The sequence below is a fragment of the Talpa occidentalis genome, unplaced genomic scaffold (assembly GCF_014898055.3).
Source record: "Talpa occidentalis isolate TD23 unplaced genomic scaffold, MPIMG_talOcc4v2.1 talOcc4.7, whole genome shotgun sequence".
Classification (NCBI taxonomy): domain Eukaryota; kingdom Metazoa; phylum Chordata; class Mammalia; order Eulipotyphla; family Talpidae; genus Talpa; species Talpa occidentalis.
In genome coordinates, this window is record NW_023605083.1 from 131,724,836 (window position 1) to 131,750,419 (window position 25,584).

The 25,584-nt window shown below is 62.3% G+C and overlaps 1 protein-coding gene across 1 annotated transcript; it reads left to right on the forward strand.

Annotated features, from left to right (window-relative positions):
* The first annotated feature begins 2,560 nt into the window (after nt 1–2,560).
* KIF19 (kinesin family member 19) lies at nt 2,561–25,195 on the forward strand. The gene is made up of 20 exons (XM_037493586.1): nt 2,561–2,650; nt 4,271–4,351; nt 13,045–13,155; nt 13,746–13,833; nt 14,127–14,263; nt 15,147–15,272; nt 15,549–15,743; nt 16,863–17,009; nt 17,771–17,893; nt 19,604–19,769; nt 20,320–20,494; nt 20,608–20,806; nt 21,348–21,618; nt 21,705–21,826; nt 22,266–22,399; nt 22,648–22,759; nt 22,956–23,052; nt 23,563–23,960; nt 24,161–24,320; nt 24,552–25,195. The coding sequence occupies exons 1-20, from the start codon at nt 2,612–2,614 to the stop codon at nt 24,680–24,682; spliced, it is 3,012 nt and encodes a 1,003-aa protein (XP_037349483.1). The 5' UTR covers nt 2,561–2,611; the 3' UTR covers nt 24,683–25,195.
* The last annotated feature ends 389 nt before the right edge of the window (nt 25,196–25,584 follow it).

Here is a 25,584-nt window from a genome sequence, read left to right on the forward strand (position 1 = left end):
TCCCAGCCTCACCTGGCCCCAGGTGCTCCGTGTCACGGGAGCCAGAGGCCACGGATACACCAGCCCTATGGGTGTGGGTGGGGCCCTGGGGCCTGGCGCGGGGTCACGTCCAAGCAGGGGGGGACGTGGTGGGAGCAATGATGAGCCCCAAGTGTCCACTGCAGGCTCAGGCCGGCGCACCTGCTCCTGTGCAGGCGCACCTGCTCCCAGGCCGGCTCCACTCCACTGCGCTGATGGACACAGAGCCCCAGACCTGAGGGTGTGGCCGCCTGTGGCACGACGGCTCTGGGGGCCGGGGAAAGCTGCGTCCCACATCCTCTCTGTGTGGCGGCGGGCCCGGGCCAGGCTCCAGGCAGGACCCCCAACCCTGCCACATGTACAGGGGAAGCACGGGGCGTCCTGACGGGGCTGGTAGGAGGACCGACCTCCGCTCCCAGGGAGCGAGCAGGGAGGACGTCATGGGTCTCCCGAGTCAGGACTAACGGCCACTGGCGAGTCACCCCTCAGCGAGGCAGCGGGGCAGCAGCAGTCGTCTTGTTTAGCGAGGGAGCTGTCGGCTCTCGCTTCAGGTAAATGAATGAAGATCTCAATGAGCTCAGAGAAGTGGGCTGTGACAGAGAAGAGAAACGGGAAGCAGGAGACAGACAGCAGGTGGGAGAGGTGGGGGCAGCGTCTCTCCTGCTCAGAGAGGCAGGAACAAGGCCCAGGGGCAATTGAACATGGCCGCGTGGCCCAGAACACGCGGTGGCACCGCCAGAGCCCAGAGCCCAGAGCAGGCAGGCGGGGGGGGGGGGTGCCTAAGGTGTGGCAGGAAGGGCGGGGGCTCCAGCTCCCTCACAAGCTGTGGGGGCAGGCCGGGGTCTCAAGTGAGCTGAGGTGGGGGCATGGCCAGGAGGCCACGGGACGGAGAAACATTTGCAGAAATAGAATCTCCCAGAGCTGCATGTGCATGATGGGGGGAAGAGGCAGTGAAAACTGAGGCCTGAGGCCGTGGCGGGTGGTGTGGTTGGCAAAATACCACAAACAGGAATCAGGTTGAGAAAATCGAGGTGACTCTGGGATGAGTCGCCAAGGGAGATGGGCCGCGACCTCCTGCTTAGAAAGTTCTCTCATTCTGCCATGGCGGGCTTTGCTTTGAGGGATTTTGCATTTAGAGGAACAGTCAAGAAAGAAAAATAACTAGAGTCCAGTTGACCAGGGGCCTCCTGTGGCCGGTTCCCCCAGATTCGATGCAGGGACACTTTTTTTTTTTTGGTCAGAAAGTCCATCTGCACACCTACCTGCTGCTTTTGGCAGAGGGAGGCCCATGTGCAGACAGGCCAGCCGTGGGGTGCAGCCTCAAGGGCAACCTTGGGACCCCCTGCAGGAGTGCTGACTCCACCGCACTGCTCTCGGCTTATCTATTTATCAAATCCAAGGCCAGGGCGGCTTCCTCCTCTATTAATAGCCACACCCAGGGCAAGCTCCTGGGGCAGCGGGGAAGCCAGTCCCAGGGCACAGGCTGGTACCACGCTGCGCCGTGGACGCGTGCCAGGCTGTCTGAGACGGCCCAGGGGATGCTCGCTCTTCCTTACCAGCTCCTTGCACAGCAGCTTCCCACCGGGCTGCTGGCTCCCGGGCGCTTCCTGGGCCCTGCTGACTCCGGGGTGTGTGTGTGTGTGTGTGTGTGTGTGTGTGTGTGCACGCGTGCCCTCCCCCTACACGCAGGAGCTGCAGGAACTCCACCATCACCCAGAAACTAAGGTCCATGGGGGGCGGGGCAGGAAAAACCGGCAACAGGTGGCTCAGCAAGTTGGATGCTGCGCTGGGACCAGAATCCTGTTTTCCTGGGGCCTCCGGGGACACCTCCCGGTGCGCTCCCAGCCATCACCAGGCAGGAGCCGGCAGCTCCGACCTCTGCTCCTTGCCCAGGGGGGTGGCTCTTCTGCCGGCGGGGCCGGAGGGGCGCACAGGCCGCAGCCTGGCCCCGGAGTCTGGGTTCACCCAGGGCGCCCCTCTGGGGTGCTGCAAGTGAGGCGGGCGGGCCCGGGCCACAGCACAGCTCTGTGCCCCGACACGGCCAGCGGGTGAGGAGACGCCCCCAGCGAGGCCGGGCGCTGCCCTGCGCCCCTGGAAACAGCGGGGGCGGCCCGCAGCCGCCTGGCGACGCCGAAGGGCAAAGGGGCGGCCGGGGCGCGCGGCCAGAAGCCGGGCCAGGCCGGTCGCCCCCCGCGGCCAGCGGGAGGGGCGCCGGGGCGCGAGCGGGGGTCGCGGGGAGGCGCCGGAGCTGCCAAACGGACGCCGGGCGCCGGGGGACGCAGGGCCGCGGAGGGGCGCACCGGCGGGCGCTCGCAGGAAGGGGGCGCAGTCTCGGGGGGGCCCCCCTCGGAGGAGGCGGCAGCTCCCGGCCCGGCGCGGGGGGCGGGGGCGCAGGGGGCGGGGGGCGGGGGCGCAGAGGGAGGCGCCGCGGGGCTGTCCCGGCCCCGCCTCCCGGTCGGCGCCCTGGGCCGCGGCGCGTCGTTGGTTTCGGGTTGTCAGGCAGCGCGGGCGAGGCTGCGGGGGGCCCGCGGCGCAGGGGGTGCGGCCCGGGCGTGCCCGCCGTCGCCGCCAGACCCCAACACCCGCCGCGAGCATGAAGGACAGCGGGGACTCCAAGGACCAGCAGCTCATGGTGAGACCCTTCCCGCCGCCCCGGCCCCATGCGTCGCCCTGGAACCTCGAGCGGGGCGTCCCGGAGAGCAGTTCCGCCCACCCTCGCCCCCGGCCCCCAAGAGGACTCTCAGGAGGCTTGACCAACTTTCCCGGGTCCGGGGTGCCCCGACCAGCAGCAGCATGGCCATCTTTCTGGGGCCTGAGAAGTTACCCCAACTTCCACTGACCCCCTCCCACTGTCCCCCATCTTAGCAGCGTCCCCCCATGCCTCCCAGGCCCCGAGCTGGGTCCCGCAGCTGGTCTCCTGCCGGGCAGAGCGTCCTCTCCTCCCTGCCTGGAGGAGGAAGGTGGGAGCTTCCTGGCGACCCAGAGCTCCCCAGCCCTGCGGTGTCAGGTGTTTAAAGGGATGGGGGGGTCACAGCTGGGCAGAGGGTGGTCCCCAGGAGTCAGAGTGGCATCTGGCTGTACTGGCTTGCAGCGCACACACTGCCCAGCCCCGACTCTAAATATTTCTGAGGAGAGTGAACAGTGACAGAGGTGGCCGGGGAGCCAGGCCTCAGGCAGAGGAAGAGAGTTGGGGGGGCGGGCGGGGTACAGGGAGCACAGAGGGCTGAAGACAGATTCCTGATTTGAAATGTGCAGGGGGAGACCCAGGAAACCCAAGGCCCTCCCCGCTCCCTCCCCTCTCCCTCACTTCTGAGATCCAGGCACGGTCTCCAGCAGGTGGGTGATGATGTAACTGAGGATAATGTGGCCCCCAGAGATACCCCACCTCTGTAAGGCGAGCAAGACACTCCAAAGACAAGCTTTGGCCCAAGGAGCTCCTGAAACATGCTCTGGGGCAGTTTAGGTGTCTCTGAAAAGGTCTTGGCATCACATGTGTCCCCCGGGCAACATGGAGGGTCCTTCCCTCCACCTGTGGCTGGTGAGGCGGGCAGGTGACCTGCCTGACAGCGGAGATCGCTCTGAGATGTCCTTATTGGGTGCAGAACTGCTAGTTATACCCACAAATCCAGCAAGCACCCCCTCAATCAGTAGAAAAAATGCATCCCCTCAGATGCACTCCCAGGACCACTGTTCAGAGACCCGTGCAAGAATGAAGACCCCCATCTCTCACTGGCTGCAGGGTAGAGGCAGAGCGTGAGTGGTGATGGCCAGTCCCGGGGTGAATGTAGGCACAGGCTGTTAGGATGGCGTAGGGAAGTTCCCGGAACCCCAGCCGCACACACACCTCCCTCACCCTCCGTGTGGCACTTCTAGTGCAGCGTGTCGCTCACGACTCCCAGACACTGCTCCCGTGCCCAGGGCTCCAAGTTCAAAGCCCAGGAGAGCCGTGGGCCCTTAATTTGGGTGTGTGAGGGATGCAGCAGGAGGTGCAGACAGCGCTCCCCTGGGGCTGTCCCTGTGGCGCCGGCTCCTCCTTGGGAATTCACAGACTCAGGCTGGGCCCACATTAAGTGGACGTGCTGCCTGCACCATGGCAGTGGCTTGTCCCACTGCGTTTCCTTAAGACCACAGAGGCCTGGGGTGGCTGGGCAGGGAAGAACCATGGAGGAGTCCTGGGGTCTGCTCTTCCTCCTCTCTGTGGCCCCCCGCAGCTCTCTCCACCTAACCCCAAGTGTCTGATCTTCCCTCCCAGGTGGCACTCCGGGTCCGGCCCATCAGTGTGGCAGAGCTGGAGGAAGGAGCCACTCTCATCGCCCATAAAGTAGACGAGCAGGTACATGGGGCTGCATGCAGGAGCCGCCGGGCAGAACAGGGCTGGGCGTGGGCATCTGCTCATCTGCTGGGGCGGGGAGGGCTTCTGGAGCTTGCAGCCACCTTTCCACTACCCACTGAACTGTTGGCTGTGTCCATAGCCAGGGTTCTTCTTCCAGGCAGCCTTCCTAGATTGACCCACAAAAGCTGAAAGCTTCCACACCTTCCACGTGCCCCTGAGGTGACTTTCCTGCATACCATGTCTGCTCTCCGTAGAGCATGTATTTATAGGAAGGAGAGAAAAAGCTCTCCTCCAGAGTGCTCGGGCTTTGCAAAGTCCTTCGATGCCTGCTAACTCTTGTCCTTTGTCACCATGAGGAGGTAGCAGGGCAGGCCCTACCTCCCTTTACACGGAAGGTGACAATTGGGCAGGACGCACTGGAGCTAGGACAGTCAGGAGCTGGGATATACAGTGAACAGAAAAGGCCCTGTCCTCCCTCTGTGACTGTGGGGAGACGAGACCTAACCAGGGGGCTGCAAAGACACTGTAAAGCTATGAGAGTAAGAGGAGGCTTGACCTAGTCCCAGATCTGGGTTGGGGGGGTCCCTGAGAAGTGTTCACAGGAGGGAGAAGGGGAGCATGAAGGGAGACATTTCAAGCAGAGGACTGGCATGTGCAAAGGCCCTGTGGTGAGAGGGGTTCATGGCAGTGGGTAACAGAAAAGGCCAGTGTGGCTCAAGGGAAAAAGAGAAGGGGTAAGGGGCGTGTGTGTGTGTCCAGATCTCACCATGATCAGATGTTTGCATGGGCAGTGGGGCATGGGCATGGTGGTGGACAGAGCAGGCTGGGTGCCCAGACAGGGGGCATCACAGAGGTATGGCCCATGGGCATCTGACAGCCACCACTTGCCTCTACTCAGGAGGCTGTTGCTAAGGGCCAGGGTTCACCGAAGTGATGGGATGTGCTGGGGGTTCGAGGAGCCAAGGGGGTACTGTGCCATCCAGAGAGAGGCCCAGGGAGCATCTTCTGGGCCTGGCCTGGGCCTGGCAAGCTAGACTTGTGAACCAGCTACAGGTGGTGGCACAGCCTGCCCACTTCTGGGCTCCCCTGGGGGCAGGTGCCCATCTAGCGCTTCCTTCAACCCCATGGCGTTGTAGGCACAACAGAGCGGGAGCTGGTTGGTTCCAGCCTCCTGATTCCTCTTCCTTATTCCCTCTTGGGAAAGGGTAGCTGTTCTCAAAGACCTGGGGGAAAGTGGGGGTGATTGGGAAGGCCCCATCGCAACTGATCAGGCCCTCCAGAGCAGGGGGCCACTAACATAGTGTTGGGTAGGCCGCCTCCTGCCAGCCCTGGGCCTGGGGTGGGGGTCTCATCAGACTGGGCCCGGAGTGCTTCCAGAGCCTGGCACGCAGTAGGGGGCTAAGAGCTGTGAATTCCCAGTGTCCTGTCAGTCATTAGCCACCGAAATCCCCCAGGGCTGCTGGATTGGCTAATGAGAGCGTCCAGCCCTGCAGAGCCAAAGAGCTCGAGGAGAATCTTCCAGACAAGGCCACTGTCTGTTTGTCCACCTTGTCCCCAAGGATATCAGGCCTCGGGGTTAGGACAATGACGGTGCTTGCTGGCCCGCCCTCTGCCGCTCTGGCTCCCAGCCGGAGTGGGGGCTGGTGGGTATTAACTGATGCTGATGACAAGGCTGGCAGCCCGCTGTGCGGGTGCCCACACGGCAAACACTGACTCCTTTCTGTTCCTGCAAGCGGAGCGGGGGTTCCTGCCTGGCGCAGCTCACATCTCCGCCCCCGAGAAGGTCCCAGCCGGTCCCCACAAGGTGCTGCGTTGTCAGCCTGGAGCGGCAGGAAGGGGACCTGCACAACATGGGCTCCCTGCAGGGAGAGCCCTCGGCTTCTGGCCCCGAGCTCCTGCTGTCCCCTCTGGGTTCAAAGATGCGCTTGCCCTGCCTGCAGTTTGGGGGAGCCACAGCAAAGGCCAGCTTGGGGCCCTCCTAAAAGCCAGCTGCCCCCGAGTTGCTCTGTCCCTCTGACAGATGAGGCCCTGCCACATAGGAAGCAGGGACGCAGGAGGCCAAGAAGCAAAATTGACAACCATCATCCCTTCCTCCTGCCTGACCAGTCCCTGCGCCTGTCCCTCTCCGTGGGCAGCTCGGCTTGGCCATGGCCCTGGCCCCTAAGGCTTGCATGCTGGCCCCCTGGGGGGCTGGTGGTCAGTGAGGCAGCCTCCCTGATGGGCCAGCTGGTCAGTGGTCGCTTTGCTGCTCCTTCTGAGGCCTGGAGCCCAGTGAGGTGAGTTTAGGAGTGTCCCCAGGACCACATGGCCATGGAGTGTCTCCCGGCAGAGGTGCTGCTGGGCCCAGCTCCCCCTCCCCGCCCCCCGCCGCATCTAAAGAAGCCCCTGGGATGCAGAATTTCTCTTTCCCTGCTTTGCCTGCTCCCTAGGCTGTGGCCCTCATGGCCCACCTCTGCTGTTCCTGTTTCTAGCCTGAAGGTTGGAACTGCTGAGCAGCACGGCCCAAGGTCACTGTTGAGGGCCCGGCCCCTTGGAGGTCCGCAGGGCCCACCCTGAGGGCTTCTGGGGCAGCTTCCTCAAGGCTGACTTTCTTCTCTGGGGGATACAGAGGTCATAGCTACTTGAGGCTTTGCTGGGGTGGCTTTTCCACAGGTGACATGACTGTGGAGAGACGAGGCCGCTGAACTGGAGCTGGGAGGCTGGAGCTGGGGGTGGGGCTTGTGCAGGGCAGGTTCAGGGCGGGGCCCCCGAGACCGGTCAGTTCAGACATGACCATGTGGCTGTTGCTAGAGGCGGCGTGCACACTGCTAACCCCAGCCTGGCACAGAGTAGGGCCTTTACAGACATTGGCTTATCTTCAGAGCTGAAATATAGGATGGTTTGGGGCCCCCAGAGGCAAGAGAAATCCAGCCCGCCTCCTGCTCAGAGCACTTACTCTGGTGGTCCTCAGCAGGCCCCTCCACACGTGCTTGTGGCAGGAGCTCTCTGGGGCAGCTCTAGACCCCAGCCCCAGGGCCCCCAGGGATGCCATCCACGACCACAGGGGGTAGGCACGGGGTGGGGGAGGGGGACGAAACCAGAACCAGCAGTCACCTTCTCCCTCCCATGCCCCCACCCCCAAAGCCTGCTGAGCCTCCTCGCTGCCCTCCAGACTGTTTATCCACCGGATTTAAGTCACCTGACACTATACACAATCCCGTAATTAGCCTTTATCTGCCCAATGCCCAGCGTCACCCACTTGTGCCCTCCTGGGGGTCTGTCTGAGAGCCAGCAAAGCCCCACTGCGAGAGTGAGGTGGGCACAGCGAGGGACAAAAGGGGAAGAATGAGGTGGACATGGAGAAGTGGGGGGCAGGTTGGAGAAGGGTGGCGTCCCCAGGCCCCACACTTCCGACAGAGCAGACTGGAAGGCTGTGGGCCCAAGAACAGACCCCGGCTTCCTCCCAGCCTGGCCTCCTCCAGCCAGCTCCACCGGCCCGAGGGCTGCGGAGGATTCCGGGATCCTGGGGGGAGGCTGGCCGCACAAATGCCAGGCTGTTGTGAAAGATAAATAAAGGATAAGGTGACAGATGCTCAGCGTCAGAGACAGGAGTGCTGTGGGGCAGCTGCCGTGGCCCACTCGCCTGCCTGGGGAGGGGCTCCCCATACACCCACCATCTGGGTGCTCCCTCCTCCTTCCGCTTCTCCACCTGCTCCGCACCGAGGCGCCACTGGAGATGTTCCTGACAACGCTGCGTTCCTCTGGCTCCCTTTGTTGTGAGAATACAGTATCTAATACATGTAACGTCCAACACCGGTGCTCCTCCGGGGTTTATAGTAGGATAAGACGACAGCAGGTCACTGGTTAAGTTTTGGAGGAGTCGTAAACTATCTGCAGAACTTTCCCCGCGTACAGGGTCAGTGCCCCAACCCCCTCGTTGCTCAGGGGCAAAGAGTATAATGTCTTCGAGGCTCATCCACGTTGTCCCTGGTGTCAGGCCCTGCTCCTTTTTGTGGCTGGATAATGTCACCTGGTAGAGATAACCCACGTGGTATTATCCTCTCATCAGCTGGTGGGGCTTGGGGTTGCTTCCTACCATTTGGTGATTGTGAATAATGTTGCAAAGACTCAAGGCTTCTTACACTTGGCGTCTGGAGGGGTCCATACCCTGACTGCTCATTTAAAGAACAGATTTGTGGGCCCACTTCCCCTAGAGTCGGATGCTGTGAATCTGGACAGTCAGGAATCTACTAGGAATCTGCATTTTACAAGCTCCGCTGGGGGGGTGGGAACAGGACTCTGATGAAGTTGTCTGCAGACCCATAAGAGATGCAGCCCTCCGCTCTCTTTCAGACCACACTACCCGAATCCTGGGCCTCTGGGGCCTCAGGGTCCTATTGGCAGGTGGGGCCTGAGCAGGACATCCACCAGGTGTGGCTCAGTCCTAAGTAGCCAGCCAGGCTTTGGTGGCTTTATGAGCTCAGCAGGCTCGACCTGACCTTAACTATGTACCTGAGAGCTGACAGGGCGCAGGGACACCTGCCTGGATGTCCTCACAGGGACTGTGTTCTCCTTAAAGAAAAAAAACAAACAAAAACCCAAGAGCAGTCTTATGGGGTCTGGAACCAGGCTTTGTATTGCTGTTATTTATACCCCATGAATAAAGGGGCTGGGGGTAGGTCTGGCTCCATGGTCTGGAAAGGAAGTCTCCTAGGCGGGGTCTTCCCCAATTCAGATTCTTTGTTGAGGTTTCCCCAGTAGACTGGGGGAGTTGGAATAATGCCTCACTCTTGGCTGTGACTTTGCTGGTCCTCCCTCCCTGACTTTCAACTTGGGACTCAGAGAGGTGACGTAGTTGCCTCAAGGTCACACAGCAGTGTTCATCCAGACCCCACTGTTGGCACCCCCCACCCTTAGATTTTCGCTGCTATTCTTGGAGGTTTGAGGAGGAACAGTCTAGGGCAGAGGTCCTCAATGGGGGGCAATTTTGCCCCTCGGGGGACATTTGACATTTTGCAGGGAGAGGCCAGGGTGCTGCTCAACACCCTGCAGTGCACAGACCTGTCCCACTAACAATGGCCCAACCCAGAGTGTCAACAGTGCAGAGATTGAGAAACGCCAATGTTGGTTTAGCTGCTGGAGGCCTCAGGGAGCCGGTGAAAGGTGCAGCTGACCAGAGAGCCCCACAGCTGTGTGGTGTGCAGGAGGACGAGCTCCCAGCAGGCTTTGCTCCCGGTGTTTCTCACCTAGGAGATGCTGGGGAGGAGCCGGGTCTTGCAGGGGACAGTTCCCAGACTAGACACCACCCCTCTAGTCCAAGCCCCCGCTAGAAATTGGGTTTCCAGCCCCTAAGTCCGAGCTCAGCTGACATTGAATCAGGACAGTCAGGATGGAGGCAGTGGGGTGGGGAGAGGTCGAGCTGGGGCCCCGCCGAGTGGGAAGAGCTGGACTGTGGAGACACCTGCCCACCTCCCTGCCCACCTCCCCTGGTCTGGGGCCTATCTCCCACCTCTTGTCCACGCAGGGGGGGCCTCTCGGTGTCCTGTGTGAGCAGCATCCTCACTGAAAGGGAGGGGTGCCGGCCTAACTCGCTAATCCTGCCTTCAGGCTGCCAGGGGGGCTGGCCAGGGCCCCAGCTCAGGGCTGTGTCCACCTCCTTGCCGGAGCAGCACCAAGGCAGCCATCATGGAGCACCTGGACTGGGCGGGGCCGCAGAGCATTCTCCCCAGGGCTGGTTCTTTCAGGGGCTCAGGAGAACCTGCCACAGCCTCGTGCGTCCTCACGTTGTCCTCCCGCCAGGCATGTCTGTGTCCACATGCCCGCACTCGTTATGGACCCCAGCCATACCAGATTAGGGGCCACCCTGCAGCACGCCATCTTAACTAATTACATCTGCGGTCACGTTCTGAGGGCCTGGAGGCCAAGCCTTCCACGTACGAACCTTGGGAGAATCCAGCCCAACCCTTCCAGGCCGTGTGGGCCTGCCGGCTCTCTCAGGGCAGAGGTGGTGGCCGGGGGTGAACGGCCTGGCTTCTGAAACCTCACAGTTGACTCATCTATGCTCGGCAGTGGGGCGCTGGGCACCTCACGTAACCGATCTGATCCTCACCACATCCTGTGGTAACAGTGCCTGCTCCCAGGTGTCAGAGAAAATGAGAAAACGCTTGAGTGCCAGCCTGGCACTGAGCTCCCCATAAAGGCGGCTTTATCCAGCAAACGCTCCCTGGGTGTGGCTGGGGGCAGTCAGGGGACATTTAGGAGACTTGGAGGATGTGCAGGAGGCCCCGGGGCAGGGTGGGGGGGGGGACATCATGTGGTCCAGAGGGGCCTGGCGTCTGGTCTCTGTACCAGTGACAGAGGGGAAATTCTGAGCATCCCAGCTCTGCCTCTGTCCCGGGCACCCTGGTGTGGTCAGCTGAGAACCGATGCCCGTGGCCACTGCCACGAATGCTCCATCTCTTCCCATCTCCGCTCCTCCTTTAAGACTCAAGGCTGTGCCACTGCTTCCAGGAAGCCTTCCTGGGGTGGTACGGCTGGATCAGGTGCCACTCCTCGGTGGCCTGCTGGAGCCTGGCTCCTGTTACTAAAATATCTATTCTCCACTCTGAATGTCACGGGCAGCAAGCGCAGCTCTCTTTCTCTCTGTTCCTGCTGAATGTGGGGCACACAAGGGGTGCTCGCACTGTGTCGACTGACCAGGCCTCGGTCCAGGGCACCCCTCTGCTCCGTGGCTCAGCTCCAGTTCACCTGGCTGAGGGGCACAAGGGCTCCATTGTATGCAGAGTGGACGGGGATTGAGGGGGACTGCTTGGGAGGGTGGGGTGTGGGCCAGGGCCCAGACAGATGGAGACCCAGACAAAGCCCTCTTTAAGAGGGGATCACGGCTGCCCTGCTCACAATGAGCTGATTCAGGAGCCTGGAGAGCAAAGGAATGAAATACCCAGGGTGTCATGAACTTGGCAGTGCCCAGAGGTCACTGGAAGGTCATCAGTGGGTGAGGGGCCTCAGCGCATGCTGCTCACCTTCTCCTGCCCCTCAGGCCGCCAGAGGGTGCCCCTGGGGCTCAGGCCCTGCCCTGTCCCGGGAGCTGGTCCAGCTGGTCAGATTTCCTTCTTTTCTTGTTCAGAGCCAGGGACCTTCTGTCTGGTTACTCTCAGTTGGATCTGAAACTTGATCCGGCCTTCCGGACCTGCGGCAGAGGCTGGAGCCTGAAAGAGGCTTAGCGGGTATTGGGGCTGAAGCCCTGAGGGGTTGGACCCCCCAGGCCCTGCTCTCAGACCACCGTGGCCACCCAGCCATTGACCAGCTGTGAGGGGGCTCACCTGGAAGCCCCAGCCCAGCGTGTCGGCAGTGCTCCCCCTAACTGCCTTAGCAGGGACCCCACTGGTTGAATGGACGTCTGAGTAAGGCTGAGGAGGTCTGCAGGAGTCCCCAGGCTGACCCCCCGGGACCTCACCTCCTAAACCCCAGGCCCGTGTCCTCTCCCTCAGCCCCTCTGTCCCTCGGAGCAGCTGCCCCTCATCCTCATCTGTTGTCCAGCCCTTTTGGGGACTACCCCTGACCTTGGCTCCCTGCTGACCCGGGGAGGGTCTGCCTCGGCGTCCCCGGTGGCACCCGCTCACCTAGCCTGGCCCCCTCGGGCTCTCTTTCCCTCCTTGGGCACATCTCCCAGGAAAAATTAGGTCGGGCCCGTGTGTACAGCGGGTGCTGGGCCCTGGCTGGGGTGGGGCAACTGCCGAGGGTCAGGGCCTCTCCTGCCAGCTCCCCGGGCTGGGGGGTCAGGAGGGAGTGGGTTCTGGAGGGTGGGCAGAGCGCCAGCCGAGAGCCACAGCCAGCGCCCGTCTGGCCCCGCGTGTCCTAGCTGCGCCCCCTCGCTGCGAGGTGCCCCCTGAGCATGAGGATCATGAATTCACGGCCAAGGGCTGCCTTAGGGGACGACTGTCGCTATGGACCCGGAGGAGCAGCTGGGAGGGGAGGGGGCCGGCGAGCTCCCCCACCGGCCGAGACCACCCCTGCAGCCCCCTAGTGCCCACCGCCCCTCCGGCGAGGGCTCCACCTTACCTGCTGCGCCTGAGCTAGGCTCCGCAGTGTGGCCCTGCCCCCGGGCACCTCCTGGGAACGGGGACCCCACTTGGGAGGGAGGATGGGTATTGAGACCCTGCCCCTGACCTGCACTCCTGCCCATCACCCCGCCCTGCGCGAGGGGGCCAGGTCAGCACCCTTGGGCCCAGCTGCCCCTGGGGTGGGAGCCCCCGGCCCCTCTTGCTAGTGTTGAGCTCAGGCGAGTCACATCTTTGGGCCTCGTTTTCCTCCTCCGAGAGGCGGGAACGGTGGTGGGTCGGCCACCTGGCCTCGCACGGGGGCCTGAGCCAGCCCCAGGACCTCGAGGGCGAGCAGCCTGTGGCACGAAATCAGTGCTGAACAAGTGGGGGCTGCGCACTGCCCCCCTGCTGGGCAGAGGTGTGCCCAGCACCACGGGGCTCTCCTTCGAGGCATCATTTTTCCCAGAGGCTCCCCTTTGGGCCTCAGGGGGTGCCCAGATGGGACAGAGGTGCTGGGGACAGGGCTGGCCAGGGCTGCCCAACCAGGACCTCCCGGGGGGCCTGGCTGGGCACCCTGGCTTCTGGCCCCTCACACAGCAGAGTGAGGTGGACTGAGGTCAGCTTGATGTCAGGTGCCCCAGGCGACCCCAGCCTCCCTCCCGGACCTTGCAGATGGTGGTTCTCATGGACCCCATGGAGGACCCAGACGACATCCTGCGGGCGCACCGCTCCCGGGAGAAGTCCTACCTGTTCGACGTGGCCTTTGACTTCACTGCCACCCAGGTGAGGGAGGGCCTGGCCCGGGACACGAGGGAGGGAGGGAGGGAGGGAGCCCTGGGGGACCCTGCGACAGCCTCTTTGGACTCCCCCCAACAGGCTCCCCAGCTCTCACCCCACCACATCACGTGCACACGGGTGCAGGCGCCACGGGGCTTACTCGCCGCCTAGACGCACCTGGTGGCCATGCAGACACCACCCGACCCCGAACCCACCAGCACACCTGCCATTGGCCCCTGGGGAGCTGCAGGAAGGCCCTGAAACCCATCTGGTGCCAGGGGGAGTCACAGGGAAGCTGACACCCTCCCGGGGACCCCTGTCGGCCCATCTGCGGGTGCTCCTAATAGCAGATGAAATACACCCTTGGATCCAGGGGCCAAGAGCCAGCTCTGGAGGGCAGCGTCTCGGGTGTCCTGAGCGCTCTCCCGGGCTGGTGTCCGCCATGGGCTGAAAGCAGAGACTGCACACCCCTCCCCACCACCGCTGCTCTGGGGCTGAGGGCTCCAGGGACAGAGACAGCTCCCACGAGGGCTGGGCCGTGCCCGTGGGCCCCGCCTGCTGCGGGCAGGCCCCGACTAGCTCCCTCTGGCCCGCAGGAGATGGTGTATCAGGCCACCACCAAGAGCCTCATCGAAGGCGTCGTCTCCGGCTACAATGCCACCGTCTTCGCCTACGGCCCCACAGGTGAGGGGCCTAGACGGGGAGAGGACTCTGGCCCTGGCCCCCTCCTTCTCCATCACGGAGCTGGTCTGATCCCAGCTGGCAGGAATCAAGGATGCAGCTGACCCAGCCCCCCCCCCACCCCCTGCTCTCGCCAGAGGCCCCTCCCCAGCCAGGGACGTCATCCTCCCCTCTTCCCTCCCCCCACCCCAGCCAGGGGGGCAGGCCTCGCCTGGAGGACAGACCCCGGCTTGCGGGAGCCCCTGCCCTCCAAGGCCATGGCCCCCACCCTGCTCACTGCCACCCGCTCTGCCCAGGCTGTGGGAAAACCTACACCATGCTGGGCACAGACCACGAGCCGGGCATCTACGTTCGAACCCTCAACGACCTCTTCCGCACCATTGAGGAGACCAGCAACGACATGGAATATGAGGTGTCCATGTCCTACCTGGAGGTGAGCCCCAGGCCTGGAAGAGAGGCCCATGGGATGGGCCGGGCCACCGCCCTGGGAACAGACACTGGGGTGCTCATCCCTCACACAAATAACTGTCAACCTGTTCTATAAGCATCTGAGGCCCAGAGGGCTTCGACAGGTCCATCTGTGGCACACAGTGAGGGAGCCGGCGTTCAAACTCAGGACCCATTTTCTTCCAAATCCAAGCCCTGCCATTGCGCCCCACTCCAGAGTAGTCCCCAGCCTCAGCCGCCTTCCCAGACGGCTCCAGCCTCACCTTGCCATCCTCCCGGCCCTGAAAGCATCGTCAGCCCTGCTGCTCCCTCCAGGTGTATGGGTGCTGGTGGGAACTGCACACACATGGACGGGCATGAACCTGCCCCCTCGCTACCTGCCACTGCCGCGCGCCCACCTGTGGGAGCACTGCCGCCAGGCAGCCGTGGCACAGCAGGGGCAGGAGCACGGAGGCCAGAGGAGGCGGATGGCCAGTGGGCTGGACTCCATCTGGCTCCTGGCTCTCCCTCTGCTCCCTCCTGATAATCTCCTGGGTGACAGCTCTCAGAGGGCAGCGAGGCATTGCCACCAGCAGCGGCTCCAGCCAGCAAGACGCACCTTGTTGGGAGGGAGAGGGGGAGAGAAGCAGCGTGGGGGTTGCCTAGCAGCAAGCCAGCCTGGTCATGGGTCAGGTCCATCCTCTGCTCAGGGCCCAGCCACCTGCAAAGGGAGTCCAGCTTGGTCCTGGTGCCTCAGGCCCTCGACTGTGGCAGCAGATGCCTCCCTGTGAGGCTGCAGCAACCACATGGATAAGAAGGGACCCGGGACCTCCCAGCCCTGGGCCGGACATCCTGCCCTTATGCAATGCCCATGCCCACCCGCCCGTCAGATCTACAATGAGATGATCCGAGACCTGCTGAACCCCACACTGGGGTACCTGGAGCTGAGGGAGGACTCCAAAGGGGTGATCCAGGTGGCCGGAATCACCGAGGTCTCCACCATCAATGCCAAAGAGGTGAGTCTTGCGCAGCCAGCGGGGGTGGAAAGGGACCCTCCCCCCAAGGGCGCAGCTGCCCACTCTGCTGGCACTGGAGCAGGCAGAGAGGCAGCTGCATGACGGCCAGCGGGGGCATTCTCACACCTGCCTCCACCCCCTGGGGGACCAGCCAGGCACCCAGACGCCTCAGCACTCCGGGCCACCTGCCCACCCCGCCCACCCCTTCCCAGCCTCTCACAGGTGGGTGTGGGACATCCCAAGGTCCCTAAGAGAGCCCCCCACCTGCCCACCCAGATCATGCAGCTGCTGATGAAGGGGAACCGGCAGAGGACGCAGGAGCCCACAGCGGCCAACCAGACGTCCTCCCGCTCGCACGCCGTGCTGCAGGTGGCCGTGCGCCAGCGCAGCCGGGTCAAGAACATCCTGCAGGAGGTGCGGCAGGGCCGCCTGTTCATGATTGACCTGGCCGGCTCGGAGCGGGCCTCCCAGGTGAGGCCTGTGCACGGGCTGGGGTGGGAGGGCCATCTCCCAGGTGAAGCCAGCTCCCCCTTGGGGTTAGGAGTAGGGGTGTTGGGGTGGGGGAGCAATGCCTCCCAGGTAACTGGGGAGAAAGGTTTGGAGGAGGGGAGGAGCCAGCCTCCAGCTCCCCAGGGAGTGTGGGGGACACCATCCCAGGGGACAGAGGAATGTCCCAGAGGAGGAGGGCAGGGTGAAGTGGGGTTTCCCAGAGAAGCACTTAGGGGCTATTTGTGGGAAGGAGTGTGGGGGTGGGGCTCCTCCAGGGAAGGAGACTGGCCCCAGAGAAGGGCCATGGGCAGGAGATGAAGGGCAGGAGAGGGCGCTGGCAGCCACGCCCCGGGAGGAGAGACCTGTCACCCATCTCTCTCAGCTGCCTCCCCTACCATCACTAAGCAGCCCTCTGGCTCTGGGCCACAGCACCACCCCGTGGGGGTTCCCCACCCTCCTGCAGGCAAGCTTGGGGGGTTAAGGGTCACCTGGAGGATGAGGCTGAGTGACGCCCTGTAAGCTCTGATGCAAATGCAAAGGACAGGAAGGAGGTGGGAGAATCAACATGGGGGGTTGGGTGGGTAGGTGGGGTTTGAGAAACACTTTTTCCAGTAAGGCCTGAGGGCTTCCTGGAGGGCAGCAAGGGAGGAGCCAGCTTGGGAGGGCTGGGCAGAGGTGCTGGGCTGGGCAGCTGTGGGCAGAGCCTCCTCAGCCTGGCACCATCCCGCAGGCCAGGAAAGGACACACACACACACACACACACACACACACACACACACACACACACACACACTCTTTCCTCCTCCCTAACAACCAGGGCGCCCTCTAAACCCTGGTGCCTGTGGTTGTGGCCACACCCTCCCTGCACTTCATCCTCCGCCTGTGCTAAGCCAGGCCTGGTGCCCACTCTGGTGCCCAGGCTCTCTCTGCCATGCTGGGAGGCTCTGTTCAGAGGCCTTCCTGATGGCCGAGAGGATGAGGCCCTCTCAGTCATGGTCACATCTCAGAGCCCCGAGGGAGAGGGGCTCAGCCAGGGGGTTGGCAGTGAAGCCAGTCCCCTGCCCCATGAGGCCACCCTCATGCCCACTGCCTGCCCCCCAGACGCAGAACCGCGGGCAGCGCATGAAGGAGGGGGCCCACATCAACCGCTCCCTGCTGGCCCTGGGCAACTGCATCAACGCGCTGAGCGACAAGAGCAGCAACAAGTACATTAATTACCGGGACAGCAAGCTCACGCGGCTCCTGAAGGTACCCGCTACGGCCGGCCTGGCACGGACGCCGAGGGCAGCGCTGCCAGATGTAGCCAAAAATACTGGACGCCCCGCTAAATCTGAATTCTAGATATACAGCATTTGTTTTGGGATAAGTATGACCCAAGCAAAATTTGGGATATACTTATACTAAAAAAAAAAAAAAAATCTTTTACTATTTGTCTGAAATTCAGACTTGACTGGTGTCCTTTGTCATCTGCTGACCCTAACTGAAGAGTGGGCAGTAGGGGGAAAAGGACGGTCCCAAAGCCGATATGAACTTTTTTTTTAAGATTAATTTATTTATACAAGAACTGGGGTACAGTCAGAGGCACGGGAGGGTGAGAGGATTCACCAGAGACAGAGCGGGGAACAGAACAGGCAGACTGACAAAATACACTGCTGAGGGGAGCAGCGGGCGAGACAGGAGAGGTCTGCTGCGCCATGTGGGTATCTCCCTGGCCAGCCGGGAATCAAACCCACGCTGCAGAGGCTGCGGGCTGGAAATGGGAAGGGGGATTGGAGGGGGGAGGGGAAATAGACTCAGGAGCATCCAAGTGATGTCATCAGCAGCACCGGTCAGTGTGTGCGCGTGTGAGAAAGAGAGAGAGGGGGGTGGGGGATGGGAGAAGAGCGGGAGAGAGTAGGCGAACCCACACCATGGAGGGCATGGCAGGGAGGGTATGGTGAAGGGCCTGGCAGGAGCAGGGGCCAAGGGGGCAGGACCACTGACCCCGGCCCACCCTCCTCCCTGCCCAGGACTCCCTGGGGGGGAACAGCCGCACAGTGATGATCGCCCACATCAGCCCGGCGAGCAGCGCCTTTGAGGAGTCCCGGAACACCCTGACCTACGCCGGCCGGGCCAAGAACATCAAGACCAGGGTGAGGGCCCTTGGTCTCTCCCCGCAGAACACTCCTTCCTGGACCAAGACACAAGCCCTCAGACGGGTCCCAGGCCCTGCCTCCCTCCCCATCTCTCTGCCTCACTCCCCAGTCAAATGTCACTTCCCTGCCCACCCCTGTACCTCCCACACCTGCTGGCCAGCCAGGAAGCCCCCGGCTCCCGAGGCTCCCCTTCTTCTTGCTCAAGGTCTGTGCCCCCCACCCCATTCCTTTCCACCTGCTCCTTTTCACTTGAGATGCTCATTCAGCATTTATATGTTCAAAGTCCCAAATCCTAGTGGCCAGAGCTAGTGGCCGTTCCTGGGCATTTCCTCGAGCCTTTGGCCCGTCCTCTCATTTGCTCCTCAGAGGAGACAGAAGTTATTAGTGTTCCCACTTCACAGTTTAGGAAAATGAAGCTGAAGGAAGCTAAGTGACTTCCCAGGGGGTCAGTGATGGTGCCGAGACTGGACCTGGGTCTGCCTGGGTTCCCAGCCCTGTTCTCAGCCTCTGAGAGAGGTGTTAGAGCCCCCGTATCTGTTAGGAAGTCCATTGCCACCCGCGTGTTTGGGGGCAGGACTGGAGAAAGGGACGAGAGCATTAGTGATCAGATGCTCTCCTGGGTGCTCCAGTTTTATTCCAACCTTCAAGGAACTTAATGGCGGAGAAGAGACATGTCTTTGGAACAGAATATTATTAATAGTGGGTAAATGATGCAACTGTGGGTGCTGGGATAGGTCAGGGGACAGGAAAGGGGGGCTGACAGGATCCCATGTAGCTCTTTGGGGGCTGAGTGGGGGTGGGGAGGACCCTTCAGAAGGGAGAGCGTAAAGGTGGTGGTGCAAAGGCCGGGAGGACAGGGTGTCTGTGGTGGGGGTGGGAGAACAGGGTAGTTCCTTGGCTAGAGCACAGATATGCATAATGGAGCAGAGAGTTTAAAAAAAAAAAAATCCAGAGAGATAGGGGTGGGCCTTCTGCACCAGGTGAAAGAATTAGGACACTCCTCTAAGCAGGAGGGACCCCCTGAGGTGGATGCCCAGGGAAGCAGCACTGTCAGGGACGGATCTGGCAGAGGCGTGTGGGTATATTGCCAGGCCGTGGACTCGCTGCCTCGTGCGCATAAAACCAATTACTGTAACAGATTGTGAGAAAAGAAAGGCTTTTATTGCAAATCATTTGACAAGGAGGCAGGGGAAAAACTCATCTGCTCCCTGATTAAGAAAGGGAATAAGGTTATATAGGTTTTGGGGACCAAGATTGAGAACAAAGGAGTTCAAGTTTATTGGCCAAGGAGCGAGCTATAGGCAAAGAAATGTGGATGTGGCTCAAATTCAGACATGTGGCTGGTGTGAAGAAATCAAAGAGCCTCTTCTCCAGGTAACTGGAGCTTTGAATTTCTGTTGGTGGGTCCCTTGCCTCTGGGTAGCTCCCCCTCCTCTGAATTTTTAAGTAAGATTTGGGCTCTGGTGTGTCTCTAAAAGCAAACCTCAAAGGGAAAGTTCGATAGTTGTTTTCCTTTTGTGCTGTAGTGTCTGAGCGTCATTTAACCATCTAAGCTTGGTTACAGGTGTGCAAGGTTGTGGGGTTGGAGGCAAGGAGGCCATTGCTGTCACCTAGAAAGATGGGGAAGACAAAAAGGAAGAACCCCCGAGAAAGGCCTCAGCACAGGGGGTGACTACCTGACGTGCCCCCATGCCACGCCCTCCACAGGTGAAGCAGAACCTGCTCAATGTCTCCTACCACATCGCCCAGTACACCAGCATCATCGCCGACCTGCGAGGCGAGATCCAAAGGCTCAAGTGCAAGATCGATGAGCAGGGCGGGCGGGGCCAGGCCAGAGGCCGGCTGGAGCGGGGCGATATCCGCCAGATCCAAGGTGTGTGCTGGGGTCCGGCTCTGGAACCCTCCCAGGCCATCCCAAACTGCTCTGGGTTCATATCCAAACTCAGGCTGTTTCTGGCAGACTCTGAGGCTCTGAGCCTTCTGTTCTCCGACTAGAAAACGGAATTGTAATCTCTGCTTCAGAGAGTCGGCGTGGAGACGAGTTGGGATCACAGGAGTGAGCGTTTGGCTGTGGCGAGGGTAGGGCTGTGAGACCATGCCCAGCATCAGCAAGAACGCCATTGTCTTCTAGACTTGTGTATTTGATGGTTTTCATACAGATGGCAGGAAAGTATCTAAAGGGCATTTTTAAAATCTCTCACACAAAGATGCTGTGAGGGCCAGCAGCAGCCCAGTTCATACAGAGGCGCTGGAGTCCCCTCTGGGCCTCAGCCTGAAATCTCAGCGTGGAAGTGAGGTGTGGGAGGAGGTAGGAATCTAGGAGGACTTTCTGGAGGAGGTGATTGAACAGGAAGTGGTTTGCGATTTTCCTGGCCTCAGCCTTCCTCTTCCACTGACCGCCTGCACCCCTATCCTCTGGGCAGCCGAGGTCCAACTGCACAACGGGCAGGGCGAGCAGGCTGAGATGGGGCAGCTGCGAGAGCAGCTCATCAGTGCGTTCCAAGAGCAGATGGATGTGCGGAGACGCCTGCTGGAGCTGGAGAACCATGCCATGGAGGTCCAGATCGACACCTCCCGCCACCTGCTCACCATCGCCGGGTAAGCACCCCCAGGTCCCAGCCCTGGGCCTGGGATGGAGAGGCCACGAACTGATGGCACGCTGTGTCCCCGCGGCCTGAACGCTGTGTCTTCCTGGGGTGGGGCTGTGACAGCTGGGAGCACGAGAAGTCGCGGAGGGCCCTCAAATGGCGGGAGGAGCAGAGAAAGGAGTCCTACACCAAGGAGGACAGCGAGAAAGACTCGGACACCGGCGATGACCAGCCAGACATCCTGGAGCCGCCAGAGGTGGCCTCAGCCCGGGAGAGCATCGCCACCCTGGTGGGTGAGCAGAAGAAGCTGCGCAAGCAGAAGGTGCGGGGAGGGTGGGGGCAGGAAAGTGGGTTTGAGAGGCCAAGGCCGGAGGGGCTGGGAGTGGGGCTGGAGGGGAGTGAGACGCGGCCACAAGCCCTGGCTGACTTTTCTAAGCCCCTTAGCGTCTCGTACCTCGCGTTCCCGTCTGCAAAAGGGGAATAATCATGGTGCAGCCCCGGTTGGGGGCAGGAGAGATGAAATAAATGCCTTTTCCATGCTAAGGACCCTAACAGTGGCACCTGATATTACAAGCAGGGTTTTTAAGATTTAGATCATTGCCTTCTGCGCCGCAGCTTACCCAAACCAGGAGGTGCCAGGGTACGGAACCAGAGGGCTCAGCTGGGCGAGGCTTGAGCACATATGCACCCAACTGGCTCCAGCGGTGGGCTGTGTGGGCTGTGCCTCAAATTGCGCAGGGAGGGGTCCCTTCGCCGCAGCCTCTGGTTGCAAGGCCCCTCATAGAGCACCTTTGCCCACGCAGAGTTGAGGGGTTGGAGGGAGGGGGGCAGACTCCCCGCCTGACCCCTCCCGCCCACCCCAGCTGGCCCTGGAGCAGCGCTGTCGGGAGCTCCGCGCGCGGGGCCGCCGCCTGGAGGAGACCCTGCCGCGCCGCATCGGCTCGGAGGAGCAGCGCGAGGTGCTCAGCCTGCTGTGCCGCGTGCACGAGCTGGAGGTGGAGAACGCGGAGATGCAGTCCCACGCGCTGCTCCGCGACGGCGCCCTCCGCCACCGCCGCGAGGCCGTGCGCCGCCTGGAGCAGCACCGCAGCCTCTGCGACGAGATCATCCAGGGCCAGCGGCAGCTCATTGACGGTAGGACCTGCCCGGGCACTGCCCAGCAGCCCAGCAGCCTCGGGCCCACCCGGAGAGCCTGCGCTGAGCCTGCTCCCTCCCTGCAGACTACAACCTGGCGGTCCCCCAGCACCTGGAGGAGCTGTATGACGCCTACCTGCGGGAGCTGGAGGAGGGCAGCCTGGAGCGGGCCACCATCATGGACCGGGTGGCCTCTAGGGCCCTGCAGGTGGGCACCAGGTCCTGGGAGTATGCACGCACAGGTGCAGAGAGCAGGCTGATGCCCAAGCAATGCCTGCAGGTAGCTGGGATGGCCACGGGCTGGCCCCCCAGGGGGCTGCTTCCTTTCCCTCTTACCCACCCAGGCCTTGCCAGCCCTGAGTCAGGGCTTCATTTTGGCCATTCTTCTTTGGCACTTGTTCCCACGCAGGGTCTGAGATGTCACAGATGGCCCCTGATGCCCTCCCAGGAGGCCAGGGCATCAGGCAGTGCCACTCAGGATGCCTGCCTGACCAGCTCAGCCCTGGGGACTCAGAACACTCACTGCCTGCAGGACTCCCAGCCCATGTTGCAGCCCTGGTCACCCTGTGTGCGCCTCCGTCGCCCCACGTTGTTACGGCTCCAGGACCAAGCCTCTGACTGTGCCCTCCTGCCTCTCTCCACCCCAGGACAGCTCTTTGCCCAAAATTACCACAGCAGGAGCCACGCTGACCCCCGAGTCTGACCCTGAGAGCGTGAAGATGCTGGACTCTGAAGCCCAGCGCCTGCAGAGCAGCATGCTCCCTCCCCTCGGCTTGGAGAGGTGAGGCCAGAGGCCGCTTCCTTCCAGCCCCTCTGCCGGCACCACCACAGGCCGGGCCGGGCCCTGGGGGCCGAAGCGGATGGCAGCCACCTGGGGAAGGTGGAGAGTGGTGGAAGGGAAGCTGGCGCGGATCTGGAGCCTGGACTTGTGGGCTGTCTCTCCCTTTGTGCAAACAGCTGTCCCCCCGGGGTGGGGGTGGGACCTCCGTGGGACCGGCCTGGTCACAGCCACCTGTCCTTCTCTGCCAGCCTCAGCGAAGCCAACCGCATGTTCAAGGCCAGTCCCCGGGCCTGGCAGGTGAAGAGCTCCTCTGTGCCCACCCCACCCCCCATCCAGATGGGCAGCCTGGTGACTCAGGAGGTGAGTCACTGAGCACCCGCCCGCCCGCGGGCCCCACCGCTGGAGGCGGAAGCACAGGGGGCAGCCCGTGGTGGGCATGGAGCCTCTCCCAAAGCACCCCCACCCTGGAGCCCCATCCCTACCCCCATCCCACTGAGTAGCTCCTGGGTCCCCGCTGTGTTCACTGCCTTTCTCTCCCCAACCTCCTTGCCCGCAGCCCTGGACTCAGGACAGCCTGGTCAGCCCGAGCAGCCGGATCAACTCTTCCCCCGAAAGCAGCGAGAATCTGTCAGAGGTCCCCATGTCCCGCAAAGGTGTGCCCCTGCCCACCCTGTCAGGATCACCCAGCCCTAGCCCTTTCCTGCCTGCTGCGCTGCTGCATGCTCCCGTGCACGGGTGCGCCCTTCCTATGGCGAGAGGCACCGAGGCCAGAGCGGGCGAGCGGCTGCTGCGGGACGGCGGGGCGCACCGCCGGAAATGAGAACGGGGAGCCCACGGCACTAGATGGAGCCCTCCCTCCACTCAGTCATAATTGTAATGGCAAACACAGACCAAATCCCCCCCTCGCCCTAGGCTAAGCCGTTAGCTCAGTGAATCTTTACAAAACCCTATGGGGGTTATTTTACCACCCCCAGTTTATAGATGAAAGTCAGCTCAGGAACGTGCCCCCAGTTTTTTAAATAGCCAGCTAGTGGGGGTGCTAGGATGGAGCTGCGAACATTCTGGATTCTGCTCATTTGTGCATTGGAGGGCTGTCGAGGTGGTGCAGGAGGGGAGGGATGTGTGGCCTTGATCCGGGCTTGGGATCCTCTGTCCCGCTGCAGAGAGGAAGGAGATCCTGACGGGCACCAAGTGCATCTCGGTGAAGGCTGCGCGGAGGCGCTCGCGGGCCCTGGGCGCCGAGGGGCGCCACCTGCTGGCACCCGCCATGGAGCGCAGCAGCCTGTCCTTGCACTCGCTGAGCGAAGCTGAAGATTTGGGCCCACCGGGCCCCCTGGCCTGCAAGCGGCCGTCCAGCCCCATGCTGCAGCACGCTGCCAGCGAGGACAACCTGTCCAGCAGCACGGGAGAAGCGCCGTCCCGGGCGGTCGGGCATCATGGTGATGGTCCTGGGCCCTGGCTGCGGGGCCAGAAGAAAATCCTGGGCAAGAGGCGGGAGGAGTCGCTGGAGGCCAAGAAGAGGAAGCGGAGGTCCCGGTCCTTTGAGGTCACAGGGCAAGGGGTGAGACATGGGGGCAGGACCCCTTTGTTGTGGGTGAGGGTGTGAGGGCTGGATTTCTTAGGGGACCCCAGGGTAGCTACACCCGCCCACCCCCACCCCCCAGCCCACTCCATTCCTGTCCCCACGGTTGGCCTTGTGGCTGGTCCCCACGGCAGATCCCCGTGTCGGTCGCCTCACCTCACTGTGCTCCAACCGTGCAGCTCTCCTGCCCCAAGTCACACCTCCCGGGATCCCGCCCCCTGGAGAGCAGCTCCGACCACAGGATGCCAGTGCGCCGGCACCCCAACCCTGGCAGCCGGCACCTGGGAAAGGTCACGCTGCCTTTGGCCAAAGTCAAACTCCCTCCAAGCCAGAACATGGGTCAGTAACACCCCTGGAGGGACTGGGGACCGGGAGGCCTTGACCGGCCCAGGGAGGGGCCGTTGCGCTCCCTGCCCCTATGGCTGCCTCCCGCTGGAAACAGGGTTCTTGCGGGACACTCGTGGGACTAGCTGCTTGGGGTTGCGCCCCTAAGGAGTGCAAGATATTAGTGATCAGGCGGGGGAGAGGGGACATCCCTAAATCCCTGGTCCTGGCCATTTCCTGCTGCAGGCCCTGGGGACACCTCACCGCTCGCTGCGCCCTCCAACCCAGCTGCTGTTTCCCGGCGGGCGAGCCGTGGGCCCCGCCTGCCCCATGGCGCAAGCACCCATGGCAAAGACGGACGCTTCCGGCGTAACTGAGGACCCCTGCCTGGAACCCACCCTCCTGGCCCCGAGCCTGAACGGGGTGTGGCAGGAAATGGGAGATGGAGGCAGGGCAGACGGGGGTGACCTGGAAGCAGGAGCCCAGGACCTCAGAAGGTTGGGGCTCCTGAGCCCCAGGAACTGCGATGCACCTGCTTAACCCTCCATGCTCTCAGTGCCACCGGGGAAGGGACGTGAGCCCAGAAGCAGGCCAGGATGACAGGGCTTCCTGGCCTCCCAGACAGAACTCTGTTGCCAAAATCCTGCAGAGACCTGTGGCCAGACCCAGCCTCGGAAACGGGGGATGGGGCTGTTAGTGGGAGAGGCTCCTGGGCCCACACCTGGATGGTTGGGGGCACCTGGATGGTTGGGGAGAGGCTGGCAAGCTCTTCTCGTACTGTGGTTGGGTGGGGGAGGGATCGGATTTTGTTACTGGTAGTGTCTTTCCCCCCTCCTTTTTGACAATAAAATCCCATTTGGGTCTTGACGGTATGTTGGAAGCTCCACCTTGTCTAGAAGGTGGGGTGGCCATACTTGGTCAAGATTCACCCCAACTCTCTTCTCCCTCCCCCCAAAGCTCTGGCTGGTCACGGCACGGGGTGGGGGGGGTGGGGGGGTGGTATTCCTCAGACCTTAAGGCCCCGCCCTGAGAAGGGTGGGGCTAGCAAGCTGATTCCTGTCAGTCACACCTGCCCAGGGCCCCTCCAGGGAGATAGGCCACATTCGGGGTGGTCCAGACCTCAGAAATCCTTATAACCCAAGTGAGGTGGTTACCCTGAAGTCTGGGCTCGGAAACTGCCCACCTAAGCCCCTCGGGTTCAAAGCCAGAAAACTGCCCGGGGCTTCCCGGGCTGGTCGCTGGCGGGCTGCCCTGGCCACCTGGATGTTCCCACGGGCCT

Excerpts from the sequence above, each read along its gene's own strand:
- KIF19 (XM_037493586.1), top strand. The coding sequence starts at position 2,612 with ATGAAGGACAGCGGGGACTCCAAGGACCAGCAGCTCATG. Across the intron at positions 22,400-22,647 it reads CCTCCCCTCGGCTTGGAGAG|CCTCAGCGAAGCCAACCGCA; the intron begins GTGAGGCCAGAG and ends CTTCTCTGCCAG. Across the intron at positions 24,321-24,551 it reads CCCTCCAAGCCAGAACATGG|GCCCTGGGGACACCTCACCG; the intron begins GTCAGTAACACC and ends TTCCTGCTGCAG.